At 39.9% G+C, this 20,618-nt stretch overlaps 1 protein-coding gene across 10 annotated transcripts in view; it reads right to left on the bottom strand.

Annotated features, from left to right (window-relative positions):
* Phf8 (PHD finger protein 8) overlaps positions 1–20,618 on the bottom strand; it is a 112,123-nt gene that overhangs the window by 28,431 nt on the left and 63,074 nt on the right. For 9 of the 10 annotated variants that reach the window (XM_042684845.1, XM_042684848.1, XM_042684843.1 and 6 more), the window contains exons 13-18: positions 18,296–18,598; positions 17,480–17,583; positions 6,276–6,454; positions 5,877–5,962; positions 5,252–5,385; positions 3,621–3,931 (exon numbers count right to left, since the gene is read on the bottom strand). In XM_042684845.1, the coding sequence (XP_042540779.1) occupies positions 3,621–3,931; positions 5,252–5,385; positions 5,877–5,962; positions 6,276–6,454; positions 17,480–17,583; positions 18,296–18,598 (1,117 nt within the window). The remainder of the gene's footprint in view (positions 1–3,620; positions 3,932–5,251; positions 5,386–5,876; positions 5,963–6,275; positions 6,455–17,479; positions 17,584–18,295; positions 18,599–20,618) is intronic. The other variant, XM_042684849.1, reaches the window with a different exon arrangement.

The following is a 20,618-nucleotide window of genomic DNA, read 5'->3' as shown; positions in this document are numbered from 1 at the left end:
TTCTTTTTTTTTTAAAGGAAAATATTAACTTCTAAATGGTTTAAAAATTAACTCTTCACTTAAATCATATCCACTTCACATACAAGTCAGAAAAAAATACAAAGGCATAACTGGTTAATTTGGGGGGGGGGGGGGTTGTTATGTGCCTTATATATGCTAGGAAAGCTCTCTGTCACTGAGCTTCAAAATCTTTTTCCTTTTGTTTACATTAGGGTTTGAAATCAGATCCTTGTGCTTGCAAATCAGGTGTTCTACCACTTGAAGCACTGTCAGCTACTTTTTCTTTGCGTTGGTTATTTTTGAGATAGAGTCTCACTTTATGCTTAGGCTGGCCTGGATTGCAATCTTCCTATTTGTGCTATCCTTTGCTAATAGGAGAACAGGCATTGAATGCCTGTACCAGTTAGTGCCCAGTTAGTGGTTGAGATGGAAGTCTCAAGAAATTTATGCCTGGACTGTTCTCAAACCTCAATTCCTCCAATCTTGATTCTTAAATAGATAAAATCACAGACATGAGTCAATGTGCCTAGCAAAAATCTGATCTTCTACATGCTAAAATACAACAAAGAAAACAAATTTTTTTTTATAAATTAAGAGTGAAGGAAAGCATTGAAAGGGGCTGCCTATGCTCTAGTTCTGGGGCAAGGATTAGTTGATGGTTTAATAAAGCACAAGGTGATCAAAGTGGACACAGAAGGGTGGGAAAAGGGGGAAAGATAAACAGGAGCAAATCATGGAAAATTGCAAGGAAGATAGCTAGAAGTTAGGATTTCACTATACGTGTTATAAGACTCCACCAGAGGCTGTAAGAGGAATGAATAATTCAAGTAGGCCTGGAGTCATACACTTGCAATCCCAGCATTTAAGAACTCAAGGCATATCTTGCCCATGGAATTGTAACCCCTCTGTATGGTATTTTCACAATTAAAAAGAAGAAAAAGAACTCAAGGCAGTAAGTGGTACTGTGGCTCAAGTGGTAGAGCACTAGCCTTGAGCTGAAGAGCTGAAGGACAGCGCCCAGGCCCAGAGCTCAAGCCCCACGACTGACCAAAAAAAAAAAAAAAAAAGAACTCAAGGCAGAAAGACTCAGAGTTCAAAGCCAACTAGGGTATGCAGAAAGACTCAGAGTTCAAAGCCAACTAGGGTATACAGTAAGTTCCAGGCCAGTCTAGAGTTCTCAAAAAAAAAAAAAAGAGAGCGAGCAATAGATTAGACCTCCTGTTGTAAATTAATCCCTCAACTATGATTCAGAAAAGAACATATAAGTAAGGTAAGGAGTCTTCCAGAAGACTTGGACACTTCAGTGATGAATGACTGGTAGCACCAGAATAAGAGTTGCCCTGTTCTTGCTTTTCCCCAGTGAAGCTTAACTATATGAAGGCCTGCATAAATATGAGACAAAAACTATATTATTGTCAACATATTCAGAACATATAAATGTGCTCCAACACTAAAGCCCTTGCTTTCTCGGCCAGGTTTTCATCCTTTTCTTTTTCTTTTTTGTCGGTGGTGGAGCCTGAATTCTGGGCCTAGGCACTGTCCCTCAGCTCTTCAGCTCAAGGCTAGTGCTCTACCACTTGAGCCACAGCACCACTTCTGGCTATTTTTGCTTTTGTGGTGCTGAGGAATTGAACCCAGGGCCTCACGCATGCAAGGCAAGCACTATACCACTGAGCCACCTTCCCAGGCCCCAGGTTTTCATCCTATTTAACCATATGTATATATCTAACAGAGTACCTATAGATCAATTTTTAAATCCCAACAGAAAAATGAACGAGCTAGCCTAGAAAACCTAAGTTCCCAAGTTCCGCTACAATTTTTTTAAAGGTGAAAGAATATATAGGCAAATCATAAAACAGGAATAAAGAAGAGATGGTAAATATGTAAAATAAACTAAAATATCTCTTGCTGTAAGATTTAAAAAGCTGACAAGTCAGACAGCAGTTGTATGCCTGTATCCCTAACTACTCAGAAGGTTGAGATCTGGAAAATCACAGACCGAAGCCATCCAGGGCAGAAAAGTCCATGAGACTCCAGCAAAAGGCTGGGCTAGAGGTGTGGCTAAAAGAGGTAGGTACCAATTGACCAAGTAAGTCAAGTGAATGTGATACTCAAATTCTAGTACTACCAAAAAAATGTGGATAATACTGTGTCACTGTGAGGAAACAGGTATTCTCATATACTGCTTATACATTTTCCCTTTAGGAGGGGATTTGGCATTTATCTTGTACATAACCTTCAACTCAGCAGGCCTATAAGCTTTAGAATGCTATTAGCAAGCATTATGGGCCCTAGGGTTATGACAAGATTTTTCACTGAAGTATTTTGTTAGTAGCAAAAAACTGAGAAACAACCTAAAGTTAACCAGTAGGGAACAGTTAAGATACACATCAATGCTAAAGATGCTAGACAGCAAGTATATCTCTATTTATTGGTTAAGTACATCTCTATGTACTAATCTTGTAAGATATCTAAGCTACACCTATTAAAAATATTCACCTTGATGGGTGCTGGTGGCTCATGCCTATAATTCAAGCCACTGAGATCTAAGGGTCATGGTTCAAAGCCAGCCCAGGCAGGTAAGTTTGTGAGCCTCTAATCTCCAATTAACCACCAAAAGCCATAAGTAGAGCTGTGGCTCAAGTGGCAGAGAGCTACCTTTGAGCAGAAAACCTCAGGGACAGCACCCAGGCTCAGAGTTCAACACCCAGGACCAGCACATACAAAAGAAATCCATCCATCCATCTGTACAAGTATGACATATCAAAAGAAAAGGTATACAAGAAACTGAGGAATTTTTGCTTTCTCGGGTTTAAATCTTGGTCAATATTGGTGTAATTTATGAAATACTAATAAAATTTCTTACATTATATAAAACAGAGCTTTATACTATTATATTCAAATCTTACCTTAAAAAGGATTAAATTTTTAGGACTCATTTTCTAGATGTAAAAGTCCTTTGAATGATCAGTGCAGTTGTCCTTCAGTATCCAAGGGAAATTGCTTCCAGTACTCTTATCCCCAACCAAAATTTGTGGATACTAGTCTTTTATATAAAAAGGTATAATATTTGTATATAACCTATATTCATGATCTTATATACCTGGAATCATCTCTAGACCACATGCTATATCTAATACAAAATAAATTCTGTTACAATATGGTTTTGGTTAGGGGAAAATAACAAGTAAAAAGTCTGTACATGTTCTGTACAGATATAACTTTTCCCAAATACATGGAAAGCTGACTGTATACCTCTGCAGGGAGTTCTGGCTAACACAGAACATAAACAATACAGGAGATAGAAGTAAATAAGCAGGAGAGAAAGAGTTGCCAAATTAAGAATTAGATGTTACTAAAAACAGATGACAGCTCATTAAAGAGCTACTATTCTTGACATCTTCCCATAAGCAAGACTGTGTCAAGAGCTCTGTGAAAGCATAATCTCCAATTCATATATCAACCTGTGAGATATCCCCATTTTACAGAATAAGAAAACATGGCTAAAAGAAACTATCAGGCTTAATGTTCATTACTGGCTGCTCTTTCCTGGGAATGGGGTTGAGATTGGGAGTCAGGGGATCCCTTCTAGCTGGCTGCTCATAATTAGCTGTCCTTACTATATTCTGCGTCCTTGAAGCATGCTCCCAAGCTGTCCTGTTCATCCAGACTGGCATTTTCCTCTTCTTCGCTCTCAGGTTTCCAGTATGCTGGCCGCTTGATGGGTCGTTTCCCTGGGACACGCTGGGAAGCTGGACTACTAGACACAGTGCCCAGACCACTACTGGAGCTTGCACTGCTTCGTTCCTGTCCCCCAGTCCACCAGGCCTGCAGGCTGGAGGTAGCTGGGGAAGACGATGAGGACTGCAGATTGGCCATGCACAACATGCCCTGGATAGCCTCCTGAGTGCTAGGCGAGGCTGGAGCCTCACTGTAAGGGACAGAGGAGAAATGCTGAAGGAGCTTCTGTAGTTAATGGGAAGAAACCAACCAGTTATCAGAACAGTGAGGAAAGGGGAATAACAACAATAGGGACCAATGTGGAAGGAGAAAATCATCTAAGGTGGAAAACTAGAAATCAAGCTAACTGATCAAGACAGTAACAAAGACTGTTTTCAAGAAAAGCAGTCCTCCTTGCCAAAATGCTCTCTATAAACAGCAGAAAATGTGGCAAAAATGGGGGTTTCTCCTTTCTGTTGATCCATGTGCACTCTCCTTGAAAAAACTTTATTAGTGTATTTCAATTTGTCTCACTTTGGAATTTCCATACATATGTATATTGTACTTTGATCATACTAACCCCATCTATTGTCCTTTTGCCTATTGTTCCTCCCTCAATTTTTTTCTTTTATGCTGGTCCTGAGGCTTGAACTCAGAGCCGGGGTACTGTCCCTGAGCTTTTGTGCTCAAGGTTAGTGCTCTACCCCATGAGCCATAGCTCTACTTTTGGCTTTTTGGTGGTTAATTGGAGATAAAAAGTCTTACAGACTTTCCTGTCAGGGCTGTCTTTGAATCATAATTCTCAGATCTCAACCCTGAGTAGCTAGAATTACAGTTGTGAATCACCAGTACCTGAGTCCTCCCCCAGTTTTTAAACAGATTTTGTTGGGCTTCATTATACCATCTTCTTACATAATTCTCTTTCTGACTCTTCTAGCTCCTCTTGCAACTACTAACACTCACTCCCTGCCAGATCTTAAATTTCTCAAGACAAGTTTCATGTCTACCTTATTCTTTCAGCCCAACTGTCTTAGATAATGCTCGGTCTGTTTACATGGCTCTCAGTAAGCCAAACTTGGTGGTGCACATTTGTAACATCAACACTAAAGAGCTGAGACAAGAGAACTTTGAGTTCAAGGACAGTCTGAGACATATAATGAGACCATGACTCAAAAAAACAGAAATAGGGCTGGGAAGGTGGCTCAGTGGTAGAGTGCTTGCCCCTCATGCATGAGGCCCTGGGTTCAATTCCTCAGCACCACATAAACAGAAAATGCCAGAAGTGGTGCTGTGGCTCAAGTGGCAGAGCACTCACCTTGATCTGAAGAGCTGAGGAACAGTGCCCAGGCCCAGAATTCAGGCCCCACCACCAAAAACAAAACAAACAAAAAAAAAAAAAACAGAAATAAATACATAAATAAATAAAATTTAAAAATGGCTCAGTATCTGCTGATTGGCCTAGCCCTTTGCACAGGAGGAGTGTAGTGTTAAATACTAGCCTGTAAAAACAAAAATGAAAGCCAATACTCACGTGAGGGCAGTATAGTCAGGTCCCCCCACCTGCCTGCTGGCCTTAAGTAGATCAAGAATTCCACCAGCTCCACTTCCATTCCCAAGCTTGCCTTCAACCCCTTCCACCATGTCCTCATCGGTTGTATAGTCTTCCTGTTGGTTAAAAAAAGCCTATCACCTCACTTGTTCAGGATTGATCTAGTAAATCTCCAAATTAAGACTGATAATATCTAGTATCTAGGTTGATAACTCCTAATATGTTCTGAGCACCAAGTATAGACAAAGTAGAAATCATAATAACCATTCTTTCATCTTAATCTTAATCTTTGTGACGTATTATACCTTCTATTCTACAGATAAATTGTACGTTGTTGAGATCTCAGCAAAGTGAATACTTTGTGTAAGGTCACACCAATATTTCAAATCAGATACTTTTTGTTTAATCAGACTGCCTTAAAATATTTCAACTATATTGTAATCTCCAATTTATATGCTGCACTGAACTTAGCATGCAACATTTTTTTATAGTATTTCAGAAACTGAATCCACAGAATCCCTTAGCTTTTTCCTCAACTATAACAACAATCTGTCTTCAATCTCCATGGTCAGAATGAACAGAAGACCATACACAGGCAGGATCCTACCTCAATGTCAAATTCAACTTCTCCTGGTTCACGAACCCGGTTGGGATCAGAGCAAGGCTTCGCACGGGGCAATTTCCGGGGAAATTCTACAACACAATGGAATAGAATTATTATAAAGTTAAGATTAGCACCTAAGAATTATTATAAAGTTAAGATTAGCACCTAAGTGAAACCCTCAAGGGAAAGAAAGATTACAATTTTCTTGGAACTAATAACAACCAGCAACTTAGAGAAGTGAGGAATTAACTCAAAGATAAATCTTTAAAGCAAAGTAAACAACAGAATTCTCTATAGCCTGGTAAATCAAATATCAACAAACTCTAGCCTAAGGTCTTGAGTCTATGGAATGCAACAAAAAACAAATGTAAAATGGTCAGGGCAGAAAGAAGAGATACCCACTTGGTCTTAATATCAGGGCTGCCTTCTCCTTTCCCAGTCGCTCATCAATTTGCAGTTCATCATCTGAATCCAAGTCAAACTGATCTTCCATCACCTGTTCTGTCACCAACTTTGACTTGCCTGCCTTCTTTGCAATTTTGGCTCTACGAGACTTGGTTAAATTCTTCGCTTTTTTGGTACTGGAGAAACAAACAGGGAGTACACAAAAAGGGTCATGTGAAATATAAAGATGACAGGGCTAGGAATGTAGCTCTTTGATAGAATGCATGCTAGAAATGTACAAATTCCTAGGTGCAATCGTGACTACCAAAAAAAAAAGTAAGATAGAAAACCTCCTCAAATTGCTCTATAAATTCATGCAATTCCTATCAAAATCTGCCCAGTTTTGAAAAATGATAGTAAAAAGTATATATCTATATAAATATATACATACACACATATCTCAGTAAAGGAAAAACTTAAAGTAGCCAATATTGCTGTGAAAAAGAGCAAAGTCAAGAATTTGCTTCAAACTTCAAATCAAAACTTACTACATGCTGAAAATTTGCTTCAAACTTCAAATCAAAACTTACTACATGCTGAAAAGGGAGGGAGGAAGGGTGAACAAATGTTAACTATGCTATTCAGTATACACTATGTGGAAAAAGACATATGTAACTTGGGGGCAAGGATGGGAAGAGGAAACTGGGAGAAAATAAAGGGGTGATATTGTCCAAAATAAGCCATTAGCAGACTTATGAAATAGTAGCCCCTCTGTACAACACCTTAATAACAATAAACTTATTCTAAAAGGACTTACTATATAGCTATAGTAGTCAAGGTAATGTGATGCTGGTGAAAATAAATGGAACATAATTGTGAGTCCAGAATAAACTATTAAATTTAAGGTAAAAATGATGCACAGACAACTAGCAATCCACATGAAAAGAAATGAATGTGGACTTCAACCTATATCATATATAAAAATATATCATAAATCTAAGAATAAAGGCTAAAACTATAAACCTGCTAGACAAAATCAAAAGACAATTCCTCTCTGATCTGGGATTAAGTAACTTTACTGCTTCAAAAGAAACCATGAAGAAAATCCAGGCATGGTTGCATATACCTGTAATCTCAGCAGGAAACTGCTGAGCCAAGAGGACCTCGTTTAAGGCCAACCTGAACTACACCTATTTTAGAAACAGAAAGAAAAAAAAAGAAGAAAAAAGGAAAACGGGTAGGAAAGAGGGAGGAAGTAAAAAGTCAAGCTAAAGAAATGTTTGCAAATTATTTATCATTTGTACACAGAATATTTAAATGACTCTGAAAACTCAATTATAACAAGAGTCAATTTGCCAGACGCTGAAGGCCCACGCCTGTAATCCTAGCTATTCAGGAAGCTGAGATGTAAGGATCACAGTTCAAAGGCAGCCCAGGCAGGAATGTCCGTGAGACTCTGATCTCCAATTAACCACCAGAAATCCAGAAGTGGAGCTGTGGTTCAAGTGGTAAAGCGCTCACCTTGAGCTGAAGTGCTCAGGGACAGTGCCCAGGACCAAAAAGACAAAAAAAAACAAACAAGAAGATACTACTTTGTACCCATCTGAATGACTATAATCAGAAAATAAAACAATAACAAAGCCAGGCATTGGTGGCTCACACCTAGCTATCCAGGAGGCTGTGATCTGAGGATCACAACTCCAAGCCAGACTGGGCAGAAAAGTACATCAAAGAAACTCTTATCTCCAACAAACTACTCAGAAAAAACTGGAAGTAGTGCTGTGGTTCAAGTGGTAGAGTGCTACCCTTAAGAAAAAGAATGTCAGGGACAGTGCCCAACCCAAGTTCAAACCCAAGGACTAGCACAAAAAAATACAATAACAAGTGTTAGCCAAATATATGGAGAAACTCATGATTGCTGGTAGAAATGTAAAATGGTAGAGACTTTGGAATGTTTCCAGTTTCTTAAAAAGCTACACATAGACCTAACAAGTTTACTCTATGTGAGGTCCAAAGATTTAAGTCCACATAAAAACCTGAATACAAATGCAAAGAACATCATTATTCAGAAGAGCTCCAAAGTAGAACCAATCCAAGAAATTATGGAGTTGGAGGTGTGGCTCTGGTGGTAGAGTGCTAGCCCAAGCGTCAGATACTAAGTTCAAGTCCTGGCCTTAGGGGAAAAAAAGTATAAATTACATTTTAATGTAGCATATTTGTGGAACAAGAGTGCATCACAGCTATAATCCTAACAAAAAAAGACTAGATATAGGGATGGCTCAAGTGCAGAGTAACAGACATAATGAAAAAATGGAGAGCAAAAAGCCTTAAAATCAAGCCAACGTACTACCAAAATGAATGAATAAATGAAAAATGTTGCACATCTATAAAGTATATAATAAAATCACCAGATAATGATACATGCTTTATTATAGATGAATTGCAAAATCATTATCTGCTAAGTGAAAGAAGTCAAACAAAAAAAGACCACAGATACCCCATTTGTATGAAATTTCTAGAAAAACAAATATAGAGACAAAAAGTAGGTTAGTGATTGCTTAAAGCTAGGATGTGAATGGGTATAAAACAAACATTAACAGACCTTTTGGCGTAAAAGAAGTGGTCTAAAATTGGATTGTAATAATGGTTACAAAAATCCTGTAGATTTATTAATTCTGTAAAATGTAAATTAGAGTTACATGAGATCATGCATTAAATCTTAAAAAGTTGATTTCAATAGATGAATGGATCAAAAAATTGTGGTATCTATACACAATGGAATATTATGCAGCCATTAGAAAGGATAAAATAATGGCATTTGCAGGGAAATGGATGGAGCTAGAAGAAATCATGTTGAGCGAGGTAAGCCAAGAGCAGAGACAAACGGCACATGGTCTCCCTGATAAGTGGATGTTAAATCCAAAATGTAAGGTGATATGACAAAATTAACAAGACTTAAGAAACAAAGGACTTCCACTCATCTGGTCGAATCACTACTAAATTAACCCCATGCTGCTGATCACATATATGGTATAAATGTGCACACCGGAGGGAAACCAGGAGGACGACATAGAACTAGAGGGAATCAGGGAAAAACATACAAAAGTGGGACCCATCAGCTGCACTGGTCATTGATCAAGTTGAACTAAGCAATTCAATGGCAGCGATGGGAGGGAGGGAGCAAGTGGGAAAGAGGGAACAGCTGATGCTATGCAAAACAAAAGAAATGTACATATCACCCAATGTGGAAGAAATAACTGTATTGCAAAGCTCATAGAACTCATAAATGTTATAGACCATGATAGACAATTTTTTTTTCTTTTTTTTTTTTTTTTGGGTCCGGTTGTGGGGCTTGAACTCTGTGCCTGAGCACTGTCCCTCAGCTCTTCAGCTCAAGGCTAGCGCTCTACCACTTGAGCCACAGCGCCACTTCCGGCTTTTTTTTTCTTTTTGCTTATGTGGTGCTGAGGAATCGAACCCAGGGCCTCAGGCATGCAAGGCAAGCGCTCTACCACTGAGCCAACTTCCCAGCCCCCATGATAGACAATTTGCCCCATGAAAGTCAGAATGTGTTTGTGACTTTAACTAAGCCTCACTATCCCACAATACTGTGCAATTTGGGAAATTATATAACCACTTAATCACAATAAAAAATTTGAAAAAAAAGTTGATTTCATAGAAGTTCAGTAAGAATAGAATAATGGTTACCAGACTGAGGAGAATAGGAAGAAGTGGGGAAGGTCAGAATAAATTCTGGGGCTTCTGTGGAATAGTAAGGTGACTATAATTAACAATGATACATTATATGAAGAACTTGAATGTATTCACTATAAAAAATAATTACTGGGCTGGGAAAGTGGCTCAGTGGTAGAGTGCTTGCCTTGCATGCATAAGGCCCTGGATTCAATTCCTCAGCACCACATAAACAGAAAAAGCCAGAAGTGGCTCTGTGGCTCAAATAGTAGAGCACTAGCCTTGAGCTGAAGAGCTGAAGGACAGCGCCCAGGCCCAGAGTTCAGGCCCTATGACCGGCAAAAAACAAAACAAAACAAACCTCAAATTGATTTACTGTCCAGTATCTTATAAAACAAACATTACACTGTCTGATAAATATGCACAAATATTAAGTATAAAAATATACATATACAAATGAAAAATAATTCAAAAGTAAAGTATAATCCTATTACACATGCTAAACAATATAAAACAGTTAAAAGTTTTTAATAAATTAGTATATTTATATACATGTAACAAATAGACTTTTTGTTGAAATTGTCTTTTGGTAAATAGGCTGTTGTTAAATTGGCCTGTTTTCTACCTCATGGGGTTGTTGGGAGGATTAACTGTACAAATGCAGATCTTAACACATCAAAAATGCCCAATGGTAGCTAATAGTATAGTTAAGTTGTCTAGGTCTCAGTTTTCACAAGTAACATTAAGATAAATCACAATATATTGAAGCTATATTGAAGATTGTTGTGAGGACTAAATAAAATAACATATATAAATGGCTAAGATAGGAGTTTGGCACAGAAAACGATGTTCAATAAAAAATAGCTATTTATACTTTGATCTTTTATTAACTTATACTTATGAAAAACCATAAATACACACACAAAAATATAAATATATAATGAACTTGCATGTCACTCAGCTTTCACACAAGCAAAATCATTTTATCTACATTTTACTTGTTACAAACCATTGAATTTGGAAAAAAGTTCATATATATATAATCTGTAAATATTTATATACCTTGACTCTCTAGAATCAACTGATTCTATTTATGAAAGCTGTAGCAGAGAACAGAAACAGCACAGGGGAGAAAACATTGGGGAAAGGGAGATAACTCATTGCATCCTCAGTAACCATAAACTGAGAACTCTCTGGACTGGAATGGTAGAGGATAAGCAATAAGAAAGCAAGTCAAGCAAGCAAAAGGTTCTGAATTCAAGCCCCTGAACTGGAAAAGTAAAAAAACAAAAAAAACAAAAAAACTCAATTTTCTCCTCTCCAAGAGATCTCTACTAGGTGCTCTAAAAAAAAAATACACATAATAATTCCATTCTCTTTAATCTTTAGCAACTAGTTTCTTGAAAACCAAGAATACCTCTGCTGCTTTTTGAGTCTGCCCTATTTTTGCTATGTTACCTTATTTTCCAGTCAGATGGACCTACGACACTCACACTTGTGATCGGAAGAGAACCTTTTGCAACAAACAGACTATTAAGGTATTCTTATACTTGGCTTTTGATGGCTGCTGTTTAGCATTTTGAGTGTACAGATGATAACCCTTACTGCCTTTTTCTGCCTATCTCTCAAATATTCCAGGGTTTATTGTTGACCTACTTAGCTTAAGCCCATCATCACCTTTAGTCTCCATCTTTATCAAAAGGTTTATAAGGGCAACCATTTATTGATCATATACAATGTGTCTGTGATAAGAACTTCACAGTGCTAGGCACTGGTGGCTGAATTCTAGCTACTCAGGAGACTGAGATCTGAGAATCATGGTACAAAAAGGCAGTCCAGGCACGAAAATCTATGAGATTCTTATTTCTAATTAACCACCAGAAAACCAGAAGTGGAGCTGTGGCTTATAGTGGTAGAGCACTAGCCTTGAGCAAAAGATCACAGGGACAGAGCGCACAAGCCCTGAATTCAAGCCCCATGGTCAACAAACAAACAAACAAACAAACAAACAACAACAAAAATTTACACATATCTCATTTAACCAAACAATCCTAAGGTAAATTTCATTTATAAAATAACAATGATGCCCATGTAATTGTAACTCCTCTGTACAGTATTCTCACAATAATAAATAAATAAATAAATATGCAAAGTACATGGTCCAAGCTAAAAAAAAATAACAATGATGTTGAAGTACAGATGAGTCAATTAACTTGTCAAAGTGACATGAAAAGCTGGGTGCTGGTAGCTCACACCTATTGGCCTAAGCTACTAAGGAGACTGAAATCTGAGGATCACAGTTCAAAGCCAGCACAGGCAAGAAAGTCCATGAGACTCTTATCTCAAGTTCATTATGGCACTGTGGCTCCATGGGGAAAACCACTAGCATTGAGCACAAAAGTTCAGGGAAGAGTGCCCAGGCCCTGAGTTCAAGCCCCATGACTGGCACAAAAAAAAAGTTACATGAATACATCAGAGTTGAGATTCAAATTCAGAACTGGCTGATTACCAGGACGGTAATTATTTCTTGTCCAGTACTGGGGCTTAAACTCAGGGCCTGGGCACTGTCCCTTAGCTTCTTTTGCCCAAGGCTAGCAGTATACCACATAAGCCACAGCACCACTTCTGGCTTTTTCTATTTATGTGTTACTGAGGAATTGAACCCAGGGCAATATGCATGCTTGGCAAGCACTCTACCATTACCAACCCCTCAAGACTGTAATTTTTTGTTGTAACAATTTTTATCTTTTTAGAAAATGTTCTTTAAAAATTATTTTCTAAAGCTAAGCATGAGTGGTTATGTCTATAATCCTAGCTACTCAGGAGGCTGAGCTCTGGAGGATCACGGTTTGATGCAAGTCAGGGCAGAAAAGCATGTGAGGCTCCATCTCTAAAATACCAACAAAAAGCAGAGCTGGAGGTGTGGTTCAAGCTTACAGTGACAGCCTAGCAAAGTCTGAGACACTAAATTCAATCTCTGTACCATAAAAATAATGACATTAGCCAGGCGCCAGTGGCTCATACCTATAATCCTAGTTACTCAGGAGGCTGAGATCTGAGGATCATGGTTCAAAGCCAGCCTGGACAGGAAAGTTCGTGAGACTCTTATCTCCAATAAACCACTAGAAAACCAAAAGTGTTGGGCTAGGAAGGTGGTTCAGTGGTAGAGTGCTTGCCTTGCATGCATGAGGCCCTGGGTTCGATTCCTCAACACAAAAAAGAAAAGAAAAGAAAAGAAAAAGAAAAAAAGCCGGAAGTGGCGCTGTGGCTCAAGTGGTAGAGCGCTAGCCTTGAGCTGAAGAGCTGAGGGACAGTGCCCAGGCCCAGAGTTCAGGCCCCACGACTGGACCCCCCCCCAAAAAAAAAGAAAAGAAAAGAAAAAAAAAAACCAGAAGTGGTGCTGTGGCTCAAGCAGTAGGGCACTTGCTTTGAGCTGAAGAGCTCAGGGACAGTGCCCAAGCCCAGAGTTCAAGCCCCACAACCAACAAAAAAATAATAATTTTAAGCCACTTGGTGGCAGACACCTGTAATCCCAGCACTCTGGAAACTGAAGTAGGAAGGTACTGAGTATGAAGCCATCCTGGGATACATAGTGAGTGTCAAGTCACCGTCGACTACAGTGTGAGATTCAGTCTCAAAATTTATTTTAAAGGATGAGATCTAAGGATTGTGTATCAAAGCCAACCTGGGCAGTAAAGTCCATGAGACTCTTCAATTAAGCACCAAAAAAAAAAAAAAGCTGGAAGTTGAGGAGGAAACTGAGAGAACGTGAAGGGGTGACATTTCCCAAATAATACATAGTCATTACTTGACTTATGAAATAATAACCCCTCAAAGGGTAGAGCACTAGCCTTGAGCTGAAGAGCTGAGGGATGGCGCCCAGGCCGAGTTCAGGCCCCACAACCAGACCCCCCCCCCCCAAATTTTTTTTTCACTTTAATAGCATTTGCATTTTCTTTTTTTTTTTTTTTTTTGGTCGGCTGTGGGGCTTGAACTCTGGGCCTGGGCGCTGTCCTTCAGCTCTTCAGCTCAAGGCGAGCGCTCTACCACTTGAGCTACAGCACCACTTCCGGTTTTCTGGTGGTTTATTGGAGATAGGAGTCTCACGGTCTCTCCTGCCCGGGCTGGCTTTGAACCTCGATCCTCAGATCTCAGCCTCCTGAGTAGCTAGGATTACAGGCGTGAGCCACCAGTGCCCGGCATTTGCATTTTCTATAATGAGTATATATATTTACTTAAAATAATTTCTTTGCGTGTATGCCAATGGTAAGGCTTAGGGCTTGGGCACTGTCACTGAAATTTTGTGCTCAAGGCTGGTGATCTCCCACTTGAGCCATAGCGCCACTTCTGGCTTTTTCCTTTTTGTTTATGTGGTGCTGAGGAATCGAACCCAGGGCCTCAAGCATGCAAGGCAAGCGCTCTACCACTGAGCCACCTTCCCAGCCCTAAAGTGAAAATTTGTTATCACTTTCCTTTATCCTACTTTCCAGAGATAGTCGCTGTTAAAATTTTTCTGTGAATAGTATAAAATGTTAATATACTTACTTGCTTGAATGCATATAAATATTTTTAGAAAAAGTCAATGAAATTCATTGTCTATGGGGAAAATAGGGAAGAGATGGAAACAGAATTTTTTTTTACTATGTGCTCTTGAAAGAGTTTAAAAATTTTTTAATTTTGTATACACTTCTAAAAATTAAAAACAGAAATAAAGTCTACATAGTGCTCTTATGCATATGTATGTAAATATTCCTTTTGAAAAGATAATTATGGAATTATTTCTATATACTAGTTTGTAACCTCATTTGTTTGACTTAAGAATATAGCTTGGGGCTGGGCGCTGGTGGCTCACGCCTGTAATCCTCAACCTCCTGAGATCTGAGAATCATGGTTCAAAGCCAGCCTGGGCAGGAAAGTCCATGAGATTCATCTCCAATTAACCACCAGAAAACCGGAAGTAGCACTGTGGCTGAAGTGGTAGAGTGCTAGCCTTGAGCTGAAGAGCTGAGGGACAGCACCCAGGTGCAGAATTCAAGACCCACGACAGAAAAAGTAGGTAGGTAGGTAGGTAGGTAGGTAGGTAGGTAGGTAGGTAGGTAGGAAGGAAGGAAGGAAGGAAGGAAGGAAGGAAGGAAGGAAGGAAGGAAGGAAGGAAGGAGGGAAGGAAGCAGGCAGGCAGGCAGGAAGGCAGGCAGGCAGGCAGGCAGGCAACTTGGAACCTGGTACTGGTGGCTCACACCTATAATCCTAGCTACAGAAGGTTAAGGCCTGAGTACTTCAGTTCAAAGTCAGCCTGGGCTGGAAAGTTTGTGAGACTTATCTCCAATTTACCAAAAAAGCCAGAGTGGAGCTGTGGCTCAAGTGGTAAAGCACTAGCCTTGAAGAAAAAAAAATCTCAGGAACAGGGCTGGGAAGGTGGCTCAGTGGTAGAGCGCTTGCCTTGCATGCATGAGGCCCTGGATTCGATTCCCCAGCACCACATAAGCAAAAAAAAAAAAAGAATTCAAAAAAATCTCAGGAACAATACCAAGGCCTTGAGTTCAAGACCCAGGACCAGCACAGGGGGAAACAGTGTATCTTGGTAGCAAATGTTGTTGACTCACATCTGAAATCCTACCTGAGAGATTGTAATAGAAAGGATTGTGGTGTGCATATGTCTTGGCTACAATGGTTAGACTGAAGTAAGTCTAGGACTGAAGTTCAGAAGTGAACTACCAGGAAATAAGACTCTATTTCAAAATAGTCAATACAAAATAAAAATGCTCAGAGGTAGCATGTCTTCCTACCAACTACAAGGCAGTTCAAACTCCTGTGCTCTACCACCATCCCACAAAATGAATCCAGCCTGGGCTGGGTATGGTTGTGTATGCATGTAATCACAGTCACAGTTCCAGGGGCAGCCCAAACAAAAATGCTAACACGATCACATCTCAACCACCACACCGGCATGGTGGCAGAAACTTGCAATTCCAAGCATTTGTAGTAAAAACACAAAACCTAAAGCAAATACGTAAAGCAAAAAATGGCTAGGGGTATGGCTGAAGAAAAAGGGCATTTACCTAATAAGAGCAAGGTACAAGTAAAAATAAATTACACCCAAGTATGTGTGTATATATATACATACATGTGTATAATTTTTGTATTATATATTTACATGCATATATGTATATCAGTATAAATCAAAGTTATAACTGATCAGTGTATAACAATGATAGGAGTTTATGTAAGACACAAGACACATGTGTAAGACACTGGGTTCAATTTCTAGAACTGCAAAATACAAAAAAGAATCTAAGGACTGCATATTGTTCTTGTTGTCTTTTTGTTATGATTTAACATATATAACATTAAAAATACTGGGGCTGGGAAGGTGGCTCAGTGGTAGAGTGCTTGCCTTGCATGCATGAGGCCCTGGGTTCAATTACTCACATAAGCAAAAAGAAAAAAGCCTGAAGTGGCGCTGTGGCACAAGTGGTAGAGTGCTAGCCTTGAGCTGAAGAGCTGAGGGACAGACAGCTCCCTGGCCCAGAATTCAGGCCCCACAACTGGACCCAAAAAAAAAAAAATTAAAAATACTAACATGAAGGGGGAAATAAAGAATCTGTCTTGCTGGGCGTCAGTAGCTCATTCCTATAATCCTAGCTATTCAGGAGGCTGAGATATGAGGATCATGATTCAAAGCCAGCCTGGGTAGGAAAGTCCGTGAAACTCTTATTTCCAATAAAACACTCAGAAAACCAGAAGTGGTGCTGTGGCTCAAGTGGTAGAGCTCTAGCCTTGAGCCAAAGAGCTGAGGAACAGCACCCAGAGTTCAAGCCCCATGACCAAAAAAAAAAAAATCTGTCTTTGAAGCCAAGCATAATGGTGCATGCTTGTAGTGCCAACTAGTCAGGAGGCTGAAATAGAGGCATCTTGAGCCAAGGAGTTCAAGGCCATCCTGGATAATATAACAAACCTCATCTCAAAGAAAAAAATATGTATTTTAGACATCTTTCTGTGTCAACAGATATTTAAACTGATCCATTCTATTTAACAGGTACATGGTATTGAATTCTAAAGATGTATCATAATTTAATCTCTAGTGATAAAAATTTGGATCATTCAAGTGACTTACTATTACAATGATGCAATAAGAACTGAACATTTCTCTTACATATCTGTGCTAAAATTTATGTAAAATAAATTTGTAAGCAATAAATCCCAAGTCAAAAGGTATACCAAAAACTGTTCCTAACCAATATACTGCACAACTGTATCTCCTCCAATGGTTGTGCCTCATTGACTTGCTTAAATTCTAGAAATTACACAAGATCTTTCTCACCAATGCCAATTAGATTCCAGACCTCTTTCCTACCACCCACCATGATTCTAATTCAGAATTGCCATCTAATACTATTTGGGTATTGTCCTAAGTACAGCACCTCACCCAACCACATCCCAACACCTAGCTCCCAGTTCCATGCCCAGTTTTAGTGGCACACTGCCACTGACGATCCCTGTTATCTTTGTGCTTCATCTTTCCACCTTACCTGCCATTAGCCATTAACAGGGACAGCGGGTTCTCAGTCCCTTCAACGTCGATATCTGGTGAGTCATCATCTGAGTCATTCAAGCAGGCACCAGTGATGTTCAACTGTGGAAGAAGGAGGCTCAGTTGTCACCAGTCTGGGACTTACAGGTCAATCAAGAACGCCAGTTACCTCTCATTTTACTGCAAAACTGTCAAAAGCCCCTGATCATACTTCCCTTACAATTTCTACCCCCAATAAACACAGGAGCTGGAGGTTGAGAACATATGGCTGCCTCAGGGGAAACTTATCTTGTGAAACATGTTCTCTAAGTAAAGGAGAGGCATCATCATTATATGCCAAGAATCAAGGTAGAGACTTGGTGGTGGGGGTGGCTTTTCTTTTAAGGATCTCTTTAAGACTCTAATGTTTCAAGCCTCATTCCTATCCTAACATGTCAAAAGTCAGCTCAAGTTTTAAGTAATTCAGAAGAGCTCCTGATCATCTCCCTTACTCAGAAAGAATCACTCCCCTGTGTCCCAGGGTTCCACACATACCCTTGATTGTGGCACCCACAACACTTCATTGCATTTATTAGTTGTTATTCCTATCTTTCTCACTAGCCTATCAGCCTCTTGAGTTAACATTCACAGCACCTATCACAGTGCCCAGCATAGAAAAGGTCTCAATAAATGCCTGTTAAATGAGTGGGACTGGTAGCCAAATACCAGGGGCCCTAAGGGAGGTAGGAACAGGACAGGGTAACCTGCCCTTTTGAAACTTTGCTCTTCCAAGGGACCCAAAAGGATTGGGCTGAACTCATTGGCCAGCACCCACCTTTGCTTTCTGGGAAGAGCCTGTCTTCAGTGACTGATGATTGTATGGGTCCATGAGATTATAGCTCAACTGACCAGCAGGCCCCAAGGCTGAACTCTCCTTGCCCTTTCGCTCTGCCTTCTTGAAGATTTCCTTGGGCTTCAGGCCTTTCTTCTTTGAACCACCTTTGGAAGGCAGTGACAGCCTGGACATGGATACTGATGTGGAATGGGCTGGCCTGGTTAAGGGAATGGAGCCAGCTGGGAAGATCCTCTGCAGCTCAAAGATATTTTTCGTCTTCCCAACGTTCTGTTGGAAGATATCCTACAAGAATGGTAGTACACGAGGGGGTTAGAGCTTAACTCAAGAGTTCCCTCTATGCTAAGAGCAGAGGTCTGTTCCCAGAAGTGGCATTACTGCCATGGAAGTAGCTCATATAGATGCTCCACAAATGCACACTCCAATCTTTTCACAGTGAGTCATCAAGAATTTACTGGATGGCTTTTCTTTACCCAGCCATTGATAAGTAAGGAGAAGATGAGCAAAGGAAGACACTGCTGTCAAACTGGAGAGAAAAGACAGCACTGGTGGTTTGCACCTGTAATCCTACTCAGGAGGCTGAGATCTGAGGATTATAGTTTGAATCCAGCCTGGGCAGGAAAATCCATAGGACTCATCTCCAATTAACCACTCAAAAAAGCCAGAAGTGGAGCTGTAGCTCAAGTTGTAGAGTGCTAGCTTTGAGCAAAAGCACTCAAGGACAGTACCCAGGCACTGAGTTTAAGCCCCAGAACCAAGGAAAAAAAATTGAAAAGACTCCTAAGACTAGCTGACATAAAACAGAAAATAAGCACTAGACTGCATGGTACAAATTCTGACTACAGGATTTGAGAGTGGAGAGGTTTTAGTACTAATGTTGCTACTAGCTAGCTCAGAAAAGTTATCTGACTACTCTGAGCTTGTTTGCTCAAATGTAAAATTAAAGATCTAGACTGGAAAGGTAGTTTTCAAAGATGTTCTGCGCAGCTTCTTGGACAAAGCCTTAGAAATTAAAGGTAGATGGGAAGGCAGATGAGAGGAATGAGTGGAACCCCAGGCCTTCCACCTTCATCCTATTCAAAGTAGCTTGGCTTGATTTGTTTTGTAAGTTAGGCTTCGATATAAGATCTTATTTGAAAAGAACTCCATTGCTTTAAAACGTCTGAAAGCAAATGGACCAGATATGTTCTATCTCTAAGTTCTCTTCTAATCAGCCCAAAGGTATGGGTGTGTAAGACTGAAAAGCAGGAAAAAGATAAGCCATGAACTAAATTTTGAAGGACCTTAACAGCTGGAATGGAGGAAAATGAAGTGGCAGGGGGTGGGGGGGGGGAACGACACTGGAAGCTATGGTGTAGACAGTGAAACATACTGCATGAAGTGAAGCTAGAAGCCCATCTTGCAGCTTACTTGATTAGCCTTCAGCGGATGTAAACCCCTGGGCAATAAAGAACTTTACAGGTCCTGAGTTTAAAAGTTTAAACATTCTCAAGTCTAATTCTCCTCTGGTGCCTCTGCTACTTTACCAGCCCACACTGATTTCTCATTTTCCTAAAAAAGGCTATTAATGTTATCTCACATTTATTGAGTAATTACTCTGCCAGGCACTGTTCCAGGGGCTCTACATATATTAACCCTTAATCTTATCAAATGTCTGAAATGTTGATAAAGTTGGCCCCCACTTTGTAGATGAGGAAATTGAGGCTCTGAAAGGCTTTCAAGTGAAAGAGCAGGACTCAGAAGCCAGGTTTCTGAGTCTCTTACCACTATACCTTACTGCCTTCCTGTTGAGACAGGGCTTTGTAATCATCTTCAATGTGAGAGAACTGTCATTTTTGTAGAATGCAGAGACTGAGTCAAAATATCAGTAACAACAACTATAATTACTATCACTACCCACCACCACCATCAAAATTTATTGACCAACTACTACGTGCCAAGTACTATACTTTATACTCCAGCTCCATTACTTTATTTAATCCTTTTAACAACTTTGAGCAGGTACCATTAGTCTCATTTTATTTTATTTTATTTATTTATTTTTTTTTGGTTGGCCGTGGGGCTTGAACTCTGGGCCTGGGCGCAGTCCCTCAGCTCTTCAGCTCAAGGCGAGCGCTCTACCACTTGAGCTACAGCGCCACTTCCGGTTTTCTGGTGGTTTATTAGAGATAGGAGTCTCACAGTCTCTCCTGCCCGGGCTGGCTTTGAACCGCGATCCTCAGATCTCAGCCTCCTGAGTAGCTAGGATTACAGGCGTGAGCCACCAGCGCCCAGCCATTAGTCTCATTTTAGAGATGATCAAAAT

Source organism: Dipodomys spectabilis, unplaced genomic scaffold (assembly GCF_019054845.1).
Source record: "Dipodomys spectabilis isolate Male_0828 unplaced genomic scaffold, ASM1905484v1 ptg000091l, whole genome shotgun sequence".
In the NCBI taxonomy this organism is placed as follows: Eukaryota; Metazoa; Chordata; class Mammalia; order Rodentia; family Heteromyidae; genus Dipodomys; species Dipodomys spectabilis.
This window is presented reverse-complemented; position numbering and strand designations above follow the sequence as displayed.